At 43.4% G+C, this 22,099-nt stretch overlaps 1 protein-coding gene across 1 annotated transcript in view; it reads right to left on the bottom strand.

Annotated features, from left to right (window-relative positions):
* MED13 (mediator complex subunit 13) overlaps positions 1–22,099 on the bottom strand; it is a 51,605-nt gene that overhangs the window by 6,021 nt on the left and 23,485 nt on the right. Inside the window, exons 4-22 of the mRNA XM_053995333.1 lie at positions 20,844–20,989; positions 19,654–19,851; positions 18,608–18,802; positions 17,599–17,761; positions 17,177–17,287; positions 14,522–15,205; positions 11,842–12,058; positions 10,929–11,013; positions 10,464–10,585; positions 9,205–9,295; positions 8,812–9,026; positions 8,194–8,390; positions 6,104–7,020; positions 4,541–4,708; positions 3,257–3,480; positions 2,537–2,726; positions 1,590–2,055; positions 740–959; positions 38–229 (exon numbers count right to left, since the gene is read on the bottom strand). Of these exons, the coding sequence (XP_053851308.1) occupies positions 38–229; positions 740–959; positions 1,590–2,055; positions 2,537–2,726; positions 3,257–3,480; positions 4,541–4,708; positions 6,104–7,020; positions 8,194–8,390; positions 8,812–9,026; positions 9,205–9,295; positions 10,464–10,585; positions 10,929–11,013; positions 11,842–12,058; positions 14,522–15,205; positions 17,177–17,287; positions 17,599–17,761; positions 18,608–18,802; positions 19,654–19,851; positions 20,844–20,989 (4,801 nt within the window). The remainder of the gene's footprint in view (positions 1–37; positions 230–739; positions 960–1,589; positions 2,056–2,536; positions 2,727–3,256; positions 3,481–4,540; positions 4,709–6,103; positions 7,021–8,193; positions 8,391–8,811; positions 9,027–9,204; positions 9,296–10,463; positions 10,586–10,928; positions 11,014–11,841; positions 12,059–14,521; positions 15,206–17,176; positions 17,288–17,598; positions 17,762–18,607; positions 18,803–19,653; positions 19,852–20,843; positions 20,990–22,099) is intronic.

Below are 22,099 nucleotides of genomic sequence, written 5' to 3'. Positions count from 1 at the left end.
ATCTGGATAATTCCACAATCTCATTAACAATACTCACATCAGGGCTCCTAAGAGCAGTTTCCATGGCTAACCCTGGGCCAAAGCCAGTTAAGGTTTTCACGTTGGTGGAAGTTGGGAGAGGTCTCCGACACTGAGTGAAAGCTGAAAATGCCAAAGATTTTAAATGCTGAGTGTAAATCTGGCGGTCCTCGTGTTTCACAGGCTGGAGCAGGTACTGACATGGGACAATCTAGAACAGAGGAGAGGAGAAAAAAAAAGAAATCATTGTTTTATCAATAGATTAAATGGCTACTGACACAGTATTTGGTACATTGCTTTTTGAATTTTACTTTGCAGTCAAATTTCTTCCAATATTTCCAAAGTCCTGTGAGACTTCAAGAAATTATTCTCATTGAAATTTTCTTCAGAGGAAAAAATAATTTGTTTAGAAGAGAATCTTAATGATTCCTCCAAAAAGCTGTCCTCTGTTAACTGGTCCTGCAGCTTTCCCATACTTCACTCATCAGTGGAGTGGGCACTACATTTCCTCTGAGACAAAACTGATGAGTTTGGAATGCACAACAGGATTTAGCTTTGGTTAATAGCGCCCAAACTGCTCTAAAAGCTATAAGCTAATGATTTAACAGCTGGAGAACTGTAAATAATGTTTGTGAAGGAAATGAAACTTTCACCTTGAGGGTGTTACTGCCCCAAAACACAGCCAAAGCCAAGGATACCCTGTTTGTTTCTGTTGGCTCACCTGCACAGAAATGATGTTCTTGATGTGGGGAGGAAGAACCTGAACCATCTCCAGAAAGCAGCGCAGAAGTCCAAGTGTCCACAAACTGGATGAGCTACTGTTCTCATCCTTTTTTTCATATGTGAAAGGATCAATTATGTAAACTACAATTGCAGGTGGATAGGTGATAGCATGTGAATCTCCATCTGTGGGGACTCCGACTTTATCACGATCCATAGTGCTGGAAATGAAATTTGGAAACCAGTTACAAACAGCCGAGTTTTGTAAAGATTTGGTTTTATTCAAAACTAGATCAAATTGTCAATTATTAATCTGAAAGATCTTTGAGTCAACTGTGGTGTAAGAAACAGTCTTTTAATGTCAATTTTGTATAGGAGCTTATCAGTAACTCTGAATCCCTTTTCTTTCCCTTAGCCTTTTTTATTACAGCAGCTCAACTATTGCTTAACTGGGGAACAAGAATATCTACAGTAAGAGCTGTCTTCACCACTCTAACTTTGATTACAGAAAATAGAACTCTAAGATGGTGCCAATTATCTATCTCCCCCTCCTTCCCCAGCCCTTTAAAATATTGAAGTGAGTAGTTTGGTGAATTTCCTCTCTTTAGAGAAAGAAGAAAAAAAAAGGAAGTTTATTTTTGTACCAGAGCAGACACTGAGATGTAATTAGAACTGCAGCTACAACTGGAACCAAAAGGTTCAGCTCCACCACAACTGAACTCTCAATCTCCCTTAAAAGCAGCTTGGTGAAAATAAATACAGGAATTTTTATTGAAGGGATGAAAGTGCATTCCTAAGTTCACGTCAGTTGAGCTGATTTTTCAGCTGAAGGTGTGACTGCAGTTCCCTACCTTTCAGAAACCTCTGGATGGGGCTGTGCAGGTGCTGCAGCCGTGTCTCCAGACATCCCTGCTGTTTGCAGTGTTGGCTGCTGCTGCTGCCCCCCAGTTTGCCCATTTGGGACTGGTGCAGCCTGGGCGGGCAGGGAGGCAGGAGTGGTATTGTTCATATTGCTGAAAGGTGGGAATGAGGAAGGCTTGCTCGTTGGAATGCCACTGCCCAGGCTGGCAGAGGAGGAGGACGGGGCAGTGGTGGTCAGGGTGGAGTTGGCTGTAGTGGCTGCAGAGGACATGGCACTGCTGGAGGTCACTGTGATGGTGCTGCTGGTGGGAGCTGCGGGAGCCGATGACGGAGTGTTGGGATTGGCAGCAGGGGCTGTCACTGGGGGCAGAGCAGAGGCTGCCTGGCTGGAGGGAGGGACCAGGCTTGTTTGGGAAAGTAGAGAATTGTCCAAAGGCTGAGAAGCAAGATAAGGACCTAAAACCGGGGGAAAAAAAGCATAAATTTTATAATGCAGCTGTTTTGATGCTTATGTCACCTATGGAAGTCTACAGTTGTAACAAAACAGAGCAAACCATGAGCATACATTTTACCTCTCAAATTAAAATACCTTTACTAAATTTTCAAATTCTAATATTTTCATAAAAACCTTTCGGAATATCAAGAAATCTCTTTTTAATGTAACTTTTTTCCAGATGTGTTGAATTGCTGGAAATCACTGCTACAGAATCCAAGTCACCAATACAAGAAGTCCCTGAAGTCCCTGTCTGGCAGCCACAGTGCCATTCCCTAAAGCACTGCTGGATGGTAAGAGGCCATTTTAGCACATACTCAAATACAATTTAAAACCAGAAAACTGCCCCAGTCAATAAGACAATAAGCCATGATTCCTTCTTCTCTATTGCAAAGGAGTAAGTGGCAATTGTATGAAATAAGGAACATTAAAAAAAGGTCATACCCAGTTCATATCTGCAAACTTGAGCATAGAGTTTGAGTTTGGAGAATGCATCGTTGTTGGCATTGGCTGTCTGTGAGAACCATTCTGTGACCAACTTCTCTGAGAGCTTCTTGGAGGCTGTAGGGCCAACCCTCATGATCCCATCAGGCAGTAACTTACAGATTGGTCTGTGCTGACCAAGCCTGCAGGACTGCAAAGGTAAAAAAAATAAACCCTTAAAAACTGCTAAATATCACACAAATTATATATCAGAGAAAGGCAGAGAAGTCTCCGTTTATTTACAATATTCCAAAGTAACATTTTAACCATGGAATTCCACCAGTAGGAAATGTTGAATAGTGATTTTATGGGTTGCTGTCAGCGTTTTCCTAAATGCAAGAAAACCAGGTTGATAATGATCCACTCTAATCGTCATTCAATCCAAGCATGTAATTAATTAATTAAATGGAGGTAACGCTATTAGCGTGGCAATGCAGAGCTTTGCCACCGGGTGGCGTTTATCGGATGGGAACGGCGAATACGGGAAGGAACCGGGAGCAGCACGAGCAGCCCTTATCTTCCAAGTGCCCATTCCTGAAATCCCTCCGAGCAGCTTTCCCAGATAGCATTCTGAGCAGGCGTCGCTATCAGCTCCGACAAGCCTGATAAGTCCTTATGAGCACGTATTAGAAACAGCCTTTCCCAAATCCATTTCACTGCAAACTGCCACAAATCCTGTACCTCGTATATTGCAGTCAGATCCCTAAAGAAGCTTTTGGCTCCGTTGAGCAGAGCCTCGTTCTCCGGGCACACCACAACGTAAGCAACATCTCGCTGAGATCCGTAAGGTTCCAGCATCAGCCTCTCCCAGTAGGGCAATGCAAATGGAGACAGCACCAGGAAATCGTAATCGTATCCCAACAAAAATGTTGGGATTGGCAGTGGTTCTGGGGACTCATCAGTTCCTGGAAAAGCAAGGCATGTTTTTAAGCAGAAAGCTTAAAATTAACTTCAAGGAAACATGAATAGAACAGCCTCTGGTGTTCCCAGCATCTTACAGGAAGGAGCACTGGCTATCAATGGAATAGTTCTCATTTTACAGATCCAAAGTACAGGATCCAACCCTCTGCAAAAAAACCCATCAGCTGATTGTTTTTATTTGAAATATCTCAGGGCCTCAGAAGAAGTTTCATGGTGTTTTATATTTCTGTCAGTACACAGGCAACCAGGAACAGTTCTGCACTGTCCAGGAAGCCTTCTCCCACAGAGCCAAAGCAATCAGGGACCAAAGACAAGGGGAAAAATGTAAATATTCTAAGCAGATGGGTAAAGGGCCAGAGAAGGAAACCAACTTAAGAACATGTAAATGTATAATTGCCATGTTCTAAATATAGCTACAAAAGATCTGCTGGTGAAAGGTCACTCTTGTAACACAGTGGTAAATCAATCTCATATGCTAATGAAGTCATTAAATCGTGAGTGCACAAAATTCACCTTCTATCTGTAAATGCATCACGTGTTGGCCACTCCAAACATTTATCAGAGACAAGACACTGAGTAAGCCTAGATCTTGAACACAGTTCTGACAGTACAGAGCAATAAGGCACACCGTCTCAAGCATTTCAAAATCAGTATTTTTAACTTCCTATCTTTAGAGTAATTAAAATGGGGTGAAGGGGAAAATTTTGAGTATAAAAACCTGAGCAGTTACTCTGTTTTTAACACTAAACCCATATTTACAATTTAAGCCCCTCACTGGTGAAGTGTCAGGTGTATACAAACAGTGCAAGTGAAGTTGTAAATTTTAAATGCACATCTTTAATTCATTGCTTGTTTTAAGGAATATAAATATTTTCTCTTTTCTGAAGAAAAGAATTCTCCTCTATCTAAGAAGCTCTCGTTAGTTTAAAGAAAGGTCAAGTGCTGTTCAGCATTCCAACAGGCTGAGCAGCACCAGCCACTGAGTTTGTGTGGATGGAGAAGAGGAAGGAGATCCCATGGAGCAGGATTCCATGGAGCCCTTACCGTAGGAGCCTCTCCCAGCCATTTTGTGGAACTGCTGCCACGTGAGGGGTCCCTGCACGCCCCAGGACCGGACCGTTCGCTTCTTCTGGATGGCGTCCTGCAGCACGGGCTGCAGCGAGAGCAGCATGCGCAGGATGTCCTGGGAACACTGCATGCTCACATCCACCACTGCGGGGACACAAACGGGGTCAGGGAGCTGCACTACAGCCACCAGCCCAAAGCACCTCCACTGTAAACACCCTCTCCTAGAAAACACCTGCAGGCCACCCAGAGGCTGGGATAAAGTTGAGCACAAGCGGATTTACAGATCTCCCTCTTCCCCTGACAAAATGCACAGATGGATTTTTTTTCTTAATTTTGTTCTTTCCTCTAGATTTTTTCCCATTGAAAGGTTCCCATCTTATGAGTTAAACTAAGGGAAAACACCCTAAAATAAAAACAAAACAAACAAAACCAACCCCAAAACCCCCCAAAGAAGTTGTAGAAGCCTGAAACTCCTGGATTGCCCCTCCCAAAAAAGGCAGATTTGCAGGCTGCCACCCAGTGCTCATTTCAGAGAAGTCAAGGGAAGCCTCGAGCAGACTCAGCCCATTTCATCCAGAGCCACCACTGGGCCATTTCAGGTACAAGGCTTTAGAATGAAAAGCTGACACAAAATTTGGCATGGCTACTATTTCCAAGTCTTCTGTTTTAAAGTACTTTTTTCATCTTTTTGTCCCAAACATCAGTCACAGTACACGGAGTCTTCTCCTGTGTGCCTGAAAACATCAATTTATTTATAGTCTGGGCTTTCCAAGTTAATTCCCCAGTGAAGCACAGGAACCTAGCTGTGTTCTCCCAGGATTCCTCCTCATCTTCACTTACAACTATGAACTGCAGCTACCTGTAATTTGTAACTTTATTTTTCACCCTAACCCTGTTAAGAGTTGCCACTTGAAAACTCTATTAGAGAACAGTAAGCAAATACACACAATGAAGGGTATTCCAGGAGACACTGCATCATTAGTCAGGCCCTCGAAGGAAAAATCCAAGGATTTCTGGCAGACCCAACACACAGTGAAGGCTACAATAATGCTTTTTTTTGCCACATGTGCCATTAACCTACTGCCCCCCTCTCCTCCTTAAAGAAGGGGGGGAAGCCAACTGAATCAGAGCTGTTGTTTAATTCTGTCACAGTGGCCTTGACAATACAGTCACCACTCGAACCCTTCCTACAGGCATCAATCATTCCAGAGCCTCTGTAGAGCCACTCACCAAAAGCTCTTTAAAGGATAAACCCGGTGAAGTGTTGTGGACACTGACAGTGGTCTCATGTTACACTTCAGATATATATGGAGAATTTACAACTGAGAGCGGCCAAGGCCTTACTCTGCTTGGTGATCAGCACAGGGCTGGTGGAAGGGCTGGTTATTCTGGACACCATCAACCAGAAGTCTGTACGAGCACAGAGGTGGCAAAAAACAGCATTCAAAATCCACAAAGGAAAACCACAAAGAAAGAACCTTCAAAAACAAAAACCCAAACAGGTGGACAAGTAGAAAATAAGCAGTTTTCAATATTTACCATTTCTTTTTGACCAGTGGTGCAAGCAAGTAGTTTTCACAAGTGCTTCATCAACTTTCCCTCCTGACATATTGTCCATGAACTGCCGTCCATGTTCCAAGGCTAAGTAGCAGTCATTGCAACAATCCCTTTCTTCTACACGTACCAGGTTGCTGACGGCACCAACTTTGCCTACGGAGTCTTGGTCTGCTGCTCCAAAGGGTGAGAACAGGTTGGTGCATTGATCCTGCAGCAACAGTATCAAGTCATCGGGCAGTTTCTCGGGTTCTTTCAGCCCTCCACTGCCGTGTTCAATGGAAGTAGCTCTGAGAGCTTCAAAGCGTTTTTCCGCTTCTTTGCCGCACTCCGTGTTTCGCCCCAGAATATCCAACTCATCTTCAAGAAACAGCCCGGAACTGTTGCCAAATTTTCTATTCATAACAGCACTGAAACCACAGGTACACCTATACTGGGCCTCTTGTGTTGGATCAGGAATGTAAACTCCAACATCAGCACCTTTGATGTTCATATTGCAAACACAAATGCAGCAGCTGTCGAAGTTGCAGTCTTTGAAGAGATTCATGACGGACTCGGAGAGGATGAGATTCACATACAGGCTGTGTGCCTCGGGGATGGAAGGCACCGTCGCGGGCTCCACCGAGTTCAGCGGCCGACACGTGGAGGGGGTGGAAGCTGGGGAGTACAAATCCGAGTTCTCGTATTTCACTGAGCCCTGGGCGCTCGCAGGCCCGCCGGCTCCGCGGGGCGTGCGGGGAGTCCTTGGTGTTCTGGGAGTTGGGAAGCGAGGGGTGGAGGGAGAAGGGAGGATTCCAGCCCCTCCGTTGCTGGGAGGGGCACTGCTCGGGGGCATCCCAAACGGAGTGTGGGTCTGGGGGGTGTAGGCAGGGCCGTACTCCTGGTCCATGGTGCTCCCATCACTGACGGCAGCCACAAGAGAAGGAAAGGCTTTAAGTACACAACACACTGGGTTTGAAGTTTAAGACTCAGATTTCTAAAGAAGGACTTTCCTAATTAATATTTGCTTTTTTTAAGCTAGTCTTTCATAATCCACAGTAAGATTTTCATTCCCTAAGGAACTTCAAGAGCGTTTGTTCTAAATGACTTTGCAGGACTCCCACTGACAGCACCATTAAAGAATCTCTCCCTGCCTCCTTTCGTCTTTTCCTTTGCACAAAGCTCCCAGGAAACAAGTGTGGTCAGAATAAATTATAAATTCTGTGGTTGTATGGAGTCTAAAGGACACCTTTTTCATTCATGTTTTATTTACATGTTGTGTTGACACACACTAAGAAAATAGACCAGGTCTATTGACAGCAGATTCAGCTGAATCCATGAGGAAAGTACCACCTGGAAAGGTTTAACATTTTCTTTCCTAAGCACCAGAGTATCTCCAAAAACTTGTAAGGCTAACGAGACCTGGAAATATATTGCTAATGAGTAACAGAAGCAACATCAGTATTTAATCCAAGATTTAATATTCAGATCATCTTATCAAGAAATGCATAACACCTCCTTGCTGCCTAATCCATTTTTACCAGCTACTAACGCAGAAGAGAAAAAAAGAAATCTTTTCCTCGAGAAGAGCTGGCAGCAAGACCATCCCTACCAAATCAGGGTACAGAAACGTCCCCTGCAGTTCTGCTGTGCCCAGGCCCAGTCACACAGCACAGGAAACGCTTTCCTACTCCCAGCACAGCTGAGTTTACTGCTGCTTAAGAAAAGAATTTAAGAAACAGCAGCACCACCTACTAAGCCCTTCCAGCACCGACTACACCACCACAAAAACAAAGTCCCAAGTTTACATTTATCTTGATTGTTACCATCTTCATTACTTATTAAACCTGGACTTGCACCATTAAGCTTCCCCAAGAAACCTTTAAAGAAGACAACAAATAAAATGTATGTACAGTTAAGAAGCTCTTTGAGAAGAGTCTCCTGCAGTAGGTTTAGCCAGAAGGATGTTTTTAAAGGCTCTTGTCGGTTGTATAAACACAGAGCATATACAAATATTCCCATTACTGATTGACAAAATAAATATTTAGGGGTGGCAAAGTGAGCACATCACAAAGCTGAACCCCCCAGGGTCATACCCATCTTTGATGAAAGGCATGGCAGGGCCTGGAGGAAGCAGATCCAGCTTTCCCACAGTCCAGCTCTGGCGGTAAATGCATTCCTCGGGCAGTTTGATGGGAGGAAGACACTGGCTGGGAAGAGTCTTCAGTGGTGCAAACATGGAACATCCCACTAAAGCTTGACAGTTCTCAGGTTTATAAACGTAAGAATAATCCTGGAAGTCAGACATGGGAAAGCATTAATGTGCAAATTAGATCACTGCAGTAATTAAATGTATTCTCCAACAAATAGGACTGAGTTCAAGCAGCAGTTCCTTAACCCAAAATCCTGACACTGCTGAGAAGAGAACAAGAAAAAGCTGAGATGTGTACACACAGTATTCACACTACACCAAAACAAACCTCAGTGAACTGCAATGCCTGAAAGGATTTCTGCAGCTCACTAATGGCTATTCAGGTATTACTCTTGCTTAAGTGGTAAAACACTACATACTACAAAGCGTATTACCTTCCCCAAAATAATGCACTACAAGTTTCAATTTGTACTTTGATCTCCCCCCATTCCTATTCAGATTTAAGAAATGAACTGATCAATAATCACCTCAAGCATTGATCAGGGCTGTCAGCACCACCTACCTTGATTTCAGCAGGTTTGGGGCTGCAGAAACCCTCATCTACTTCGATTCTGAACTGAGCTCCCACAGTAGAGCTATTCCCTTCCAGCACTGTTCCTCCAAGTGTAGTGTCCATGCTGCCATACTCCTTATTGTTCATGTTCATTGGAGAAAACCCCATAATATGTTGTTCCAGTGAAGGGGGAGTTGGATACATTTTATGGAGATCTGCAGTGCCTAATTTCAGATCAGAAGCAGACTTTAGAGCAGGAAAACTTCCTGAAGTGTTTCCCCAATCTCAAAATTTTGCAAAGGCAAATGAAGGGTACATTTCCAAATTGCCACAACATATTAGAGTCAAATGTTTAGAGCTGGCATTCTCTTTAGGCAAAAAGAAAACACAAATAAATCTTACTTATGCATGACAGTGGGTCTAGATTTCCTGTTTTTGCCTCCTTGCAGTTGGATTTGTCATCAGTGCCGTTCACTGTTCGTTTAGATCCAGGCTAAGAAAGAAGTATTGTCATAAAATCACTTCAGACATAAACACATATTCATGTTTCCTGCTAACAGGAAATCTCACCTGCACATACAAAGCTGAGACATTGTATAATATTTAGAAAAATTAAAATAGCTCAGAAGCCTAAGGTTGGGCTTGCACTTGTTCTTAATTCCTGGAACCCAGAGAACCTCTCCCAACAGGTCACAATGTTATTGAAGGGAAAAACCAGTTACAAAATAACCCTCATAATTTACAGCAGACAGTAAAAGAAGCTAAATTAGGGCTGCCCACAGTCTACCAGAACAAACCACAACACTCCCAGAGCCACATTAACATCACTGGTGTTACCACAGGAACAGAAAAGACAAATACAAATCCTTCAACAAGAAATACAGGAAAGAAAAGCTGTCAAAATTAAAAGAATAAGAGATATTTTACCATCTTTAAACACTTCAGATGTCTACAGAATGTAAGTGTTCATGTTTAAAAGCAAACAGACCTCCTTTACATTCTGATGACCTTTGAAGGCTGGTAAGATCCTTCAGCCCTTACTCAGCTCCAGCTCCCATTAAAGTTGATGGGCATTTTGTCTGGGTAAGGGGATTTGGGATTAAACATGGAGTAACGTACAGTTCAGAAAAGACAACTGATTACAAACAGTATTGAAATAGAAACTAGAAAGATAATGGATTCAGAGCCATCAGACTGCAAGAGAAACTGTTCCAAGATAATAGGTGCTGCAGTGAAGCAGCTTATTTGGCAGAATGTCCAGTGTTTAAATGCCTTTTCTCTTTCAGAAGTTGCTGGTTTGTATCAGTATTACCTCGATGAAGCAGTTAACCAGAGCCCAGACCACAGGAAAAGAACACACTAGGACCTGCTGAATCTGTACAACTCAAAGTAAAGGTATGTTCAGGCAGCACACACTGTGGGCATTGTAAGGAAGTAAGATCAAAAGGGTGTTTGCATCAAAAATCTGCCTGCATGAGTCAACCAGAACAGTCCGTTTGCCACCGAGGGGCCACAGCTCTTGTCCGTGTGAATGTTTTGCAACCTCTCCTACGAACGCCAGAAAAAAAAAAAATCAAACCCCAAACCACAGAAAGACAAGAGCTGTTCCTCGCTGTTTTTTTTTGGCTGGCACCTGCCAGGACTTTTTGCACGTCACTTACTGTGAGTTCATCTTCATCAGAATTGAAGAGATTGTCCAGGTCAGTGTAGGACACCACCAGGTCTGTCTCGTGGAACAGGCTGGTCGAGGCAGTGCGGGCGTGGGCAGCCAAGCGCTGGGCATCTGTGGAGAGAGACCAACATCACACCACTGGCACTGCATCTGCATGAAAAACTTCATTAAAGAGCTCTTTCCACAGCTGGGGGAAAGGAAACCAAAGGGGTGAGATGGCCTTGGTTCATCTCATCCATCTTACACAGAGGTTGAGGGCCCTTCCATTTTAGATTTTATAGCCAATTAGCCATTTTAGATTTTTTGCAGGTGCAACAAAGAAATGCTCCAAGCAGACTGCAGGAAATACAAACCATAAACCACAAAACTTAGCAGCTTATTAGAATTTATTGACTATTCAAGACACCATTAATATAACACAATTAAGACAGAGAGGAAAAAAAAGCCTCTTTACCTTGCTTGACAGAAGGACTAAAGAGAGACATTGCATCCTCTCCTTCATGGGATAGAACTGTAACGCTGGATGTCCCATCCTCAGCCTATTAAAAAAAGAGAGAAAAGTTTGCTTAAATTAATGGGTGGGGTGGGAGGTATTTGATGTTCCTGTGAGGATTCTGTCCCTGGAGAAGGATCAGGTTCTCATTACCCTGTGAGCTCAGCAGGGGCAGACTGGGGGCTGCTGCTGGCTCAGGGGGAGCAGAGCTTGGGCTGCCAACACAGGGTTTGTCTTGGGGATAAATTTACAAAGCAAGCTGTGGATTCTTGCTACAACACCTTAAGGAACAATCCTTGCTATCAGATGCTACACATTAACTGTACCAGTTCCTGAATGGAATGCATCCACAGATAACTAATTCTAATAAGCAAAATTATTTCACAGACAAGCCCCCAGTGCAGTTAGATTTTCTCCTTTTCTGTAGGTGCCCTTTTGCTTTAAGTACAAGTCTCATGTAGCTGCACTAAAGCACAAAAAAAGAATAAAAATTGCAATTCACTGGCCAGGGAACAAGTCAGGGCTCACCTCACCTACCCCCAGACCTTTCCACTCATGAACAAAGCACTGGCCGTGTTCTTCCTCCCTCCCCAGGCACCTGCCAGCACCTATTTCCACAGGGAGGCCACTGAGCCAGACTGATCCAGCAGCTTGTTCCTCATAAACCCTGATACAATGGCACCACCAGTGTGCCAAAAAAAACTTAGGTGCCATTAGAGACATTATGCTTAATGTCATTGATCATTCCTGCTAGAATATAATTTGTTTTTTAATTTGCTTCTAAATATGTGAAGAAGGATTTAAATTCTATCCCGTGCCTAAGGCAATTTGTTTTAATCCCATCACTGATTTGTAGCCTCATTCCTTTACTCACCTTGTGTTTCTTCCCCACTTCCCTCTCAATGTTCTGCCTGTCCTTTTTACTGTCAGGAAATAGGAATTCCACATCTCCATCCACAAAGGCATAAGGATCAATTTCAGGTTCCTGGTCAGCTTCCGTTGCTACAGCTGTTAAATATTGGTTTTTACTCTGATACTGTTGCACCAGTTCATCTGAAACCTTCAAAGGTTTCCTACATTGCACCATTAATCTGAACAGAAGAAAAATAAAATCACAAAATCATTTATTTAGCACTTATTACATGGAATTATTTCTGCTATCACACAGCCTTAACAAGAACAACCTCATCGTTCCACTTCCTTCCTTCACACCCCAGCTTCAGAAAACTTTTGGGGATGAAGATTAAATCATTACTCATTTAATATCACCTCCTTCCACACATCAGATCCAGCCATGTGATTCATCCTGCCCCTCTCTCCTCAAGCACTGTCAATTCACATAAAGATTAGTAATTTATCCCAGGTCATGGCTGTCATTTGTTATAAGGCACAAATGGATTCAACTCTCCACATCCACTAAAAGAAACCAGGCTAAAGAATTACTCACTGCATTCCCAAAAAAAGCCCAAGCAATAATCACAAGTAAAGCACACAAATGCCACTGTGTTCAGGAGCCATTTATATCACTCAGATCAATACAAATGAAGCTTGCAGCACACCAGTAACTAATTTACTAATGAAAAAAATCTAACCACATTTGCCTTTATCAGCATTTTTCTTTTGTTAACGTTCTGAGCCAAAACTGGAGCTGGTAAGTACACAGAAATTAATGTTTTCTCTCACAAATGTGGCATTGCACCAGGAAAAAAAGACATTGCAAGGAAATGTAGATGTGCCCCTGAACCACCTTTATTTTCTGCACCCCAACATACCAAAGGCACCAGCTGAGGTAGGTGCTCCCTCAAACAAGATGAGAAGCTCCTGCACATTCCTCTCAACCATAGAAACAGTTTGACTTTCAAAGACACTTCCTAGAAACAAACTGTCCCAAAACACATCTCACAGCCAACAGCAATGGCAAATCCATCCATGCTGCTCTTCCATGCTCAATAAACCAGTTTCTAAATCCTGCCAAAATTGCCATCGGGAAAAAAAAAATGGCAGAAAAAGAGATGGAAACTGCTTTCTAGGAATGGGGAATTAAACACCTCTGCTGTATTTTTGACCAGCAGAGAGGAAGAGAAGGTAACAGGCAGATATCCCAGGGGGAAAAGACTGCTTTTGGTAAGTTGTCAAATCAAACTAGGAAAGATCATGTCTTGAAGAGGAAAAAGGAGACATCTTTCCTTATCTACTTGGCTGAAGTGAATTCAAGGCAAAGAAAAAAAGCACTAAAAAATCCTATACATGCACATCTTGAAAGAGCCTCTTAAACAGTGACCACAAAGAATGTCTAGAACTGTGTGTGAGCACAGAGCAGCAGCTACACCACATTTACTCCTTCTCCCAGCTTTCCTACACAGCCATTCCAGTGCTGCCACCAGTGGCTCCCCACTGCCAGCAACAGCACAAAAACCAACTCCAGGCTTCTGTCTTGTGAGTAGCTGCTCTTCACCCCAAATTCAGCACCCCAGCTCCTAAAATTAAACCCAAAGCTCTCAATTATTTGATATCGATCACAGTAAGAGTCTCATTTCAGCTGAATAAGAAAATTTGGCCCAAAAATAATCAAGAGAAGTGCAGGGATAGAGGCAGCTCTGGGTGCAGTCCTTGATTCCTCGATCACAGCCCTGAGCCCAAGTTTGTCACCTCTGCAAGCTCACCCCAATCCTGTTAAGCTGTGCCTGCTGTTAACAGCCCTGTCAGCACCTGTTGCTTCCCAGTGGCTTGTCCTCACAGGGAAGTGTTGTGAAACAGGGATGACAGGAACAATTCCCTGCTCACCCAACAGCACAGGGACACAGCCCACGGGACCCAAGGGCTCTGCTTCAGGGGTTTTGGGGATTTGGTGGTGGTGATCTTTCTTGGGGAGTTTGTTTTTGCTCTAACTGGTAAAGCAAATTCATCTTGGCTCATTCTGCTGTAAAATAGAGCTCAAAGTTTTAACACTAAAACCACCAGAGTTTGTTTTCCTCCAGTGGCCCTAAGCTTCAGAATTTACTCAAAACAGTATCCAATGTGACCAATTCCTTTATCCCAATGGAAACAAGCAGCAGAGCAGAATGTTTTACAAGCTGGGGCTTGTAACATCAGCTCTTCCAAGTGAACACAGGAGCAGAAATGAGAGAAGAAACTTTAACAGGATCTCTGCAGCTGAGACCATCCATATTCCTTCAAATAATGAAGAAATCAAATACTAAAGTGAAAAAGTTATTTCTTTTTTTTTTTTTTTTTTGGAGGGGGAGAGGAGGGGGGAAGGAAGGGACTTAAGTCCCTAATAGGCATAATTTGGCTGCGGATTAATAGTAGATTTATAGTATAAAAATAAATATCATTGCTGTCAACTAAATCAGAGCTAAAATGAGGAAAAGCTGGAAAGTCTTGCTGCAGATGTGACTGTGCTTTGTCCTCCCATTTCACAAGGATTCACTTCTTGTACCGGAGTTGTGCTCACACCCTCAGCATTACTGCTCCTTCTGCTGAGAAACTCCTGCCTTTGGCCTTCCTGTTCCCTCACTTCTCGAGCTGTTACCCCAGGATCAAGCACCACTTACTCTGTAACTGATGTTACATTTTCCTGTCCAGCAGGTATTACTGGATCATCTCTCAACTTATCATTTGGAAGCTGGGGTGGTAAGAACTCCACATCCTTTTTCTTTGGAACTTTATAATACTTCCAAGTCGTGTCAGCTTCATCCTCCTCCAAATTGACGGCAGTGCCGACGTACACGGTGGGCTCTATAACCTCGGGGAACGCGGCTGGGAAAGGCTGGGACAAGCCATCGAGCCTGTCTTCCATTGCTTTTGTGGGGACCAAGGGGTCTGGCGTTGGCATCTGGTAGAAATGTTGACTCTGGGGTGTGGAGGGAGCTTTGGGCACCCCCTCGTCGGCGCCGTCGCAGGGGTGGGGGCTGAGCGGCGGCGGCTGCGGCGAGTTCGCCAGCTCGGCCCCGTGCAGCTGCGGGGGCTTCGCTCCGTCGGCAGTTCGGATATTGGCAAACCTCACTTGGCTGTCTGGTGCAGCCATCACAAGCCTCTGACTCGCTGAATCTGCCTCCATGGCAACATCATCACTGATAGATACACGATGATGAAAAGGAGTCAAAGGGCGTTTCTGTGGCTTATCCCCTTTGTCTTGCTTCTCATTTGTCTTGTGCTTCGGAGCCGCCGGCTGCTGGGGGCCCACAGGTGGGGCCTGCCCCTGTTGACCTGAATTTCTTGGTTTGAGATTTTTGTGCCTGCAGAATTAATACAAGGGAAAAGAGTGCACATTAATCTTTCAAATATGTCTATGGTGTTCTTTTTCACTAGATAAGAACCTGCTTCTAGGCCATTAAACAGCCCGTGAGAGACGTCTGAAACCGAAACTGTTCCGAAGTGAAGCTGCCTCTTCTTTCTGAGCAGAATTTGAGTGACTTGAGCAGCACTGTATGATTTTAGAATACCATCTTAAAAATTGTTACATCTGTCCTATGAGCCAAACACACAAGTAATCCTCAGAATTAAGACAGTATTTTATAAATGCTTTAGCAGAAATAGATTGTCACATGAATACCTCATCATTTTTAACTTGTGCCAGCGCTGATGAATCAGTAGGACAACGTAAGAATTAGTGAATGGCTTCTGGAATTCAAACACCGACACCAGCCAAGAGAGCTGCCCAAGCCTCACTGGGTTAAGGACTGCAAAATTAACACCAAGAACCAAGAAGCCAAGCTCACTCCTACAAAAGCTATTTCCAAGCTATTACAAGGCTTTTGTAGCTGCTTACTTACAAATTTAGCAAGTGTGGGAAAAAGAAAAACGCAGTTTCTCAACTGCATTAATACAGCTGGGTCTGTTCAGTGTAAATGCACTTGAGCTTAAACATTTCATCTGCAAGTTCAAGATACCAACTTTCAGGACCATCTGACAGAATGAGGCACATGAAATACTGAAGTGTAGAATGAAATGTTTATGATTAAGCCATTGAACTGCAGGTACATGCTCCGTGCCTGGGAGTTCTTCGCCACTCTTTCATTAGCAAAGTTAAGAAGCACTTGTATTGAAAAAACAGGATTAGGCAGGGATAAAAGGTAAGAGGTATCAAAATCTATTTTTACTTTAAACTCTTACACATATCCGCATGTTTTTCTCCACTTAGAATTCAAAACACATGGAATAATGAGGAGGTTTAGGTCTTTGCAATTTCTCTTTAGGCAATTGCATATTTCTAATACACACCTCACATAGTTAATTGATTGGTTTGCTCTTAACTAGTGCTATCATAGCTAAATTCTCCTTGAAAAGAACATTTAATCCTCCTCCACACCCCAGCTCTTCTCAGGACACAAGTATTTCCACAGAACTTTAACCAACCATTTCAATAAGGGAGTTTAAAAAATGCATTTATCTCAAAATGCTACATCCTCCAGACAGTAATTTTTTCCTAAGATACCAATATTCCCTGCAAGGTAATCAGTGTAACATTTAAATCAGAGAAAGTGTTTAAACCTATTGCAACACTTCAGTCACCTAAAGATTAATATTCTGCCATAAGTACAGAAATTGAGAATTCAATGAAATTAATGTTTCTATTTATTTTAAATACCTGTATTAACAGTGTGTGGCATTGCAGCCTCCAAAAAGGCTGTAGATTATATACACACATATATATACATATATATTTAATCTCAGACATTTTGCCCTTTGTTTTGATCTCCTTTTTCCCCAGCTAATATAAAACACACTGGCATTCACTCCCAGAGGAGCAGTTTTCCACACAGCCACCCATGGAATGCCACCCTTCCCAGAGAGCAGATCTGGGGGTTTTATTCCTATTCACCAAGCTCATGATTAACAGCTTTCTCCCTTCAAGGCTAATGCCACAGCCCTCTAGAAGAATTACTTAAATCCTAAATAAATAGCACTCCCTGAGAAAGCTGCCCATGAGAGGGTGACTGCCCACATCCATATGGAATTCCAGCCCAGGACTTGGGAATTGTCCCTGCACTGGCAGCAGGCCCCCCTCAGCTCCAACCTCTGCAGTAACTCCTTGGGCAGAATTTCAAGACCTCCAATGACATTTAGGAAAGGAGATACAAATTTTGTTCCAGCTTTCCTCCAAGCAGCTACTGCTTAATTACTCCTGCAGGAGAGATCAGGAGCCTCTCCTGAGCACTTCAGCCCCGGCGAACACGGCCGGGCTGCGCCTCTGCCAAGTGCTGTACCTTGAACAATTGCAATTTGTCCTCTGCGTGGCTTCAACAAAATCCCAGGATGCCACCTTGTCAGCTGTCTCCTCCTCACACAAGCCATTTGATGTAGCAGAATACTTCCTCCTAGGATTCAATACCAGGAGAGTTATTTGGGAGCAACATATGTTCTTCTCTTATCTTCTGGCAAAGCTCAAGAGCAGTTTGGTGACAAGGGATTCAGCAAAGAAAGGATAAATAGCCTTTTCCTGACATATTAAACTGAGAACTAAGTACATCATTCCTAAATAGTTAGGAAAAAAATGATCTTCTTTAGAAATGGTTTATTAGAAGAGTAAAGTACATTCCACCAGCAGTCACAGCACCCTAAACAGAACTAATTGCTACAAGGAACACACCAAATATTGGTATTTTTGGCTTCAGAGGATAATACATACTTGTTCTGTGCTCTGTTCATGTTGCACTCTTGCCAGACTCTGTCCACCACTTGGTTGGCCAGTTTTCTGGGGATTTTGCCACCGTGATGGCTGGTACTGTCCGAGATAAATCCGTCCGAAACCGAGGAAAACTTCACCCATTTCTGGGCAGATTGAGCATCAACTGAAAAGCAGCACCAGAGGAAAGACATTCAGGCAGTGAGACAATGCAGTGTCTATCACTCTAATTCAAACACCATAAGAAGAAAAGTATCTTCTTGATTCAGTGTTAGGAAATAATAACACACAGAAAATTTAAGAATAGTAACAGATTATCATAGGACATATTAAAAAGCACCATATATGTTTATGTTGTAAGTGGGCTGGATGTTCTTTATCTTTGATGAAAGTGACCTGAAATAGAAAACAACTTGAGCAAAGTCAAGATTATGATTTTAAAAAACGGGTCAAGCTTGGGTAACAGAAGATCATGGAAGGAAAAGGAAACAAAGCCTCTTCTGCACAATAAAACTTATGTAAATGTCACCTGAAACTATCAGTGAGTGTCACCTGCTGTGACCTAAATCAGCTCCCCACAAGCACTGCTCACACCCAGGGCGGAGGGCACACAGCCTTACTGTTAACTTAACTACAGCCAACCTTCCTGGTCTGGGAGAAAACATCACCTTTCACTAATGACCGAGGGCACAACGGGGGTTATGGAGCTGTGTCAGAACACAGGCATGCCACAGAGGGGAAAAACCCCAAAAACTTCCCCAGAGCAATCCAAAGTACTGGTAACAACATCAAATGCAGCAGCAGCTCTAGTTTCAGCAGCTTACAGAAGACCTTCAGTTCATTTTGCCCACAGCTGGTGACACAGTTTTACCACAACAAACTTAGGACTAAAGAAATGTGATTTTTCCTACCACGCCAGCTGCACACAGAGCACTGAATCCCCTGCAAACACTGCTGTGTTAGAAGAAGCCATGGAAACAATTCCCTCATGCAGAAGCCAATTCCTTCCCACCTGTCTGAACCTCCTCTGGGGACGTGGGTGGCGTCAGGGTGACCGAGGACATGGCAGGGTCTCTGGTGGAAGCAGGCACTTGGTGGACCCCCAGGCAGGCAGTGGAGCAGTGGGGAGCCCCCACGGAGCTGGGAGCAGGGATGTCTGTCTGAGGGACCAGCACGAAGCACGCCGGGTACACCATCCTCACTCCAGCTGCCAAGAGAGGGCATTGCCCAGTTAGTTACACTCAAAGTCATCAAATGAATCATTTTAGCAGGTACTCCTGAGCTGACAGACCCTTTTCTACCTACTGAAGCATCTCCTTGGACAAAAAACATCTGTTGTCACCTCCATCATTGCTTGATTTGCTTTATCCAGAGGATTTGGGTGAATGAATAAAAAGGGCTTTGTGTAGGCAGAGATATCCACATGCTGCTACCTGCTTCTGTCACTTTGTTTTATAAAGGCTGGAAAAATCCTTTTTAGCATCATGTAGCACTGCCAACATCCCCAGCAGCACGAGGGTCTCCAGCCAGCACTGCACTACGAGCTCCTCACAGAGAAGGGATTGCATTTTCTGGGAAATCAAAGTTCACCAATCCACAGCAGAACAAACCACAGCATCCAGGGGCTGGGATTTTGGGAAAAACAGCGGATAAAGGCAGTGCCTGAGTACATCAGGCTCTCCAGGACTGGTTTTGAAGACATCCCTAAAAGGCAAGTCTGCTCTGTTTGAATTTGCACAGACTCTGAAACAGCACAACCTGCTTTTGACTCAGCTCAGATGTCAACAGTGATCATCCAGGAGTTCTTTTTACTCTCTTAATTATTTTTTTTTTTTAAATCTTCCCTCTCAGGCCACATAAGAAAAAGGCCTCCTACTAATGGGTCTGCAAAATCCACTTTGAGCAGCAACTCATCGTAGATAGTCCTGAGCATCAAACAGGAAAACAAAAGCCAACAACTATTGTTGCAAAGGAATCAAATGGGGTCACTTCTGCATTCAGAATTTTGCACGTTTCATCAGCCAGTTTATTTCAGTAATTAAAGGTAATCAGGCTCACCAACAAGGACTTCAACAGCAGCTAAAGAATCATCCTCCCAATCCATTTCTTCTTGCTTTTCCTCAGATCCCTCCTTCAAGTTGGATGTGACGGGGTAGAATTGCTTCCACTCCCCAATCAGCTTTTTTGTGGATGAATCAGAAAGCTTGAAGGACTGCCCTGTGAGTGTGCCATTCAACCCAAAGGGGCTCAGGATAACTAAAACAGAAATAAAAATCCATTGGAGATGATAGTCACACCAAATTCCCTCTTCCCCTCTGCAATAGCAGCACTCTAATTTCAGCCACACCAAACAAACAACTTACCATTGGTAAGTCAAAATGCAGCCTAATCATGATTTACACTACCCAAGCTTTTGGCAATAGGTTCCCATTGTTAAATTTATAGGTACTGTAAGAATTGAGGAACCACAATAACAACTACAAATTAATCCACTCAAACAAGCAACAGGCAAGTTTTCATCTAGGCTTGTGAGGAGTCTCAGATACAGGTGGGATAAAGAAACACTTCCAAATCCTGGCAGAGTTTAGGTGTTTCCTCATCCTTTCATTCAGCTGGTTACAACAACAGGGAATACATAGGGAATCATCTGATTCATGTTTAGTCTTGTCCACAGTAGGGAAGCACAGCTGCTGTTAAGTTGCATTCAGAAAAAAAAAGCAAGTTTGGACACTGAGCTTTACTGAAGGTGTGTGGCCATGCAGGAGAGGAGGTTTCTGCAGGGAGGGATCACACAGCCCCACTGACCAGACTCAGGCCCCAGCACTCCTCTGTCTTCCAGAGCACAACCTGCATCTGCTGGGGAACCACAGGGATTCACAGGCAAGGAAGAGCCAAGGGAAAAGGGGAGAGGGTGTGAACAGGTTAAATACACTGAGCCAAAAATGGGTTTCTGATAGAGGGTTGGTGAAGGTATCTGGGGGTTATAAGGCTGAAACAACAAAATATTTAAGTCACCAAAATGACAGTACTTGGAAAGGGTGTCATGAGGACAAATGGCTCAATTACATGCCAAGAGATGAATATGCAGATGCTCCACCTGCAGCAGGGCCAGCACACAGCACGTGGCTGTGTGAGCACAGGGCACAGCTGGGGACAGCAGGGCACACTCTGCCCCCACTGCCAGCCCGGCCCAAGGCCTCAGGGAGCAGGCAGAGGATGAATGCAGGTGCCACAGGCAGCAATCCCACCTTGGAAGGGGCTGTTGGACTGCTGGGCCAGGGTGAGGTGCTCCTCACTGAGCAGGTACACGGGCTGGTGCTGGCTGATCTCCACGCTGGTGCACACGTTGCTGTCCCCATGCAGGAAGAAGGTGAATGAGCAGGACAAGTGCTCACTGCAAAGGCAACAGCAGAAAATAAGTCTGAAGCACAGAATTTTAAGTAGTCTCTTTTTCAGTAGTTTTCAGGCATTTCCTCACAATATATTCATTAATGGAAGTAGCCAAAACACCCTTCTATGTAAACAGCAAGAAAATGCTAAATATATGTTCCCTTTATAAACCTAAAGAAAAATCAGTTAGAAAACAACAGGCACTAAGTTTTCAATTTCTTCAGTCTGACACTTTATATTTTGCTGTCTTGAGGAAATTTAAACCATAAATTTTTACAAGACAAAAACCTGTAATTTAATATTTTTATACCTTATGCATTTATTTAATATCTCTAGAAATATTTCTGAACATATTTTATTTTTAATGAGGTCATATCTAGGTTGTCCTGTCACAGCTTCACTAAGCAGAATTTAATATCAGCCAACAAGTCACTTATTTAAGAGCAAGAAGAATGGCAACAGCTTTGAGAAGTGGTTTTGTTTTGTTATTTAAATTGAATCTTATCTTCATGTTCTTGAAGCCAATCAAGTAACTAAAAATGAAATCCCATACCTACACACAAAAGGGAAGATACAATCAATTAAAAAAAAACCAAGGCTCAAGACATTCTTAATTAAAGTCATTAAGGCAAGTGTCAATGTTTAATAGCAGATGCTTCACTGACAGCGTCTCTCATGGTCCAGAGTTTCAGGGGGAAAAAAAACCCAACAGGCTTGAACAGCAGAAAACTCCCCAGCAATGAACATTTCTCCTTCCTACACCTCTGATTTAAATGCTGTTTCCCAGTGCTGTGCAGTTATTAGTGAGCAACCACACAAAACCTTTTACTCCACACGATCACTCTGCAGAGAATTTCTCATTTTTGGGGCCCTGCTCTGTGTTGTTGTCACAGAAATACAGCTGACCCCTGCAAGGACAACCAGGAAAACATTTTATGTTGCATCCACATCAACTCCATGGTTTATTCGAAATATATTTCACCAATTTTAATTTAAGGGCAGCAAGAAAGGAAGGCAAAACCAAGCAGATCCCTGCCACAAGTGGCACATCTTCATACCAACCTGGAAAACTCTTTTTCCCCCCTTTTAAAGGAGCTGTACAGGCACAACATTC

This window comes from Vidua macroura, chromosome 20 (assembly GCF_024509145.1).
Source record: "Vidua macroura isolate BioBank_ID:100142 chromosome 20, ASM2450914v1, whole genome shotgun sequence".
NCBI classification, from domain to species: domain Eukaryota; kingdom Metazoa; phylum Chordata; class Aves; order Passeriformes; family Viduidae; genus Vidua; species Vidua macroura.
The sequence above is the reverse complement of the archived record's forward strand: the minus strand, read 5'-3'. Positions and strand labels throughout refer to the sequence as shown.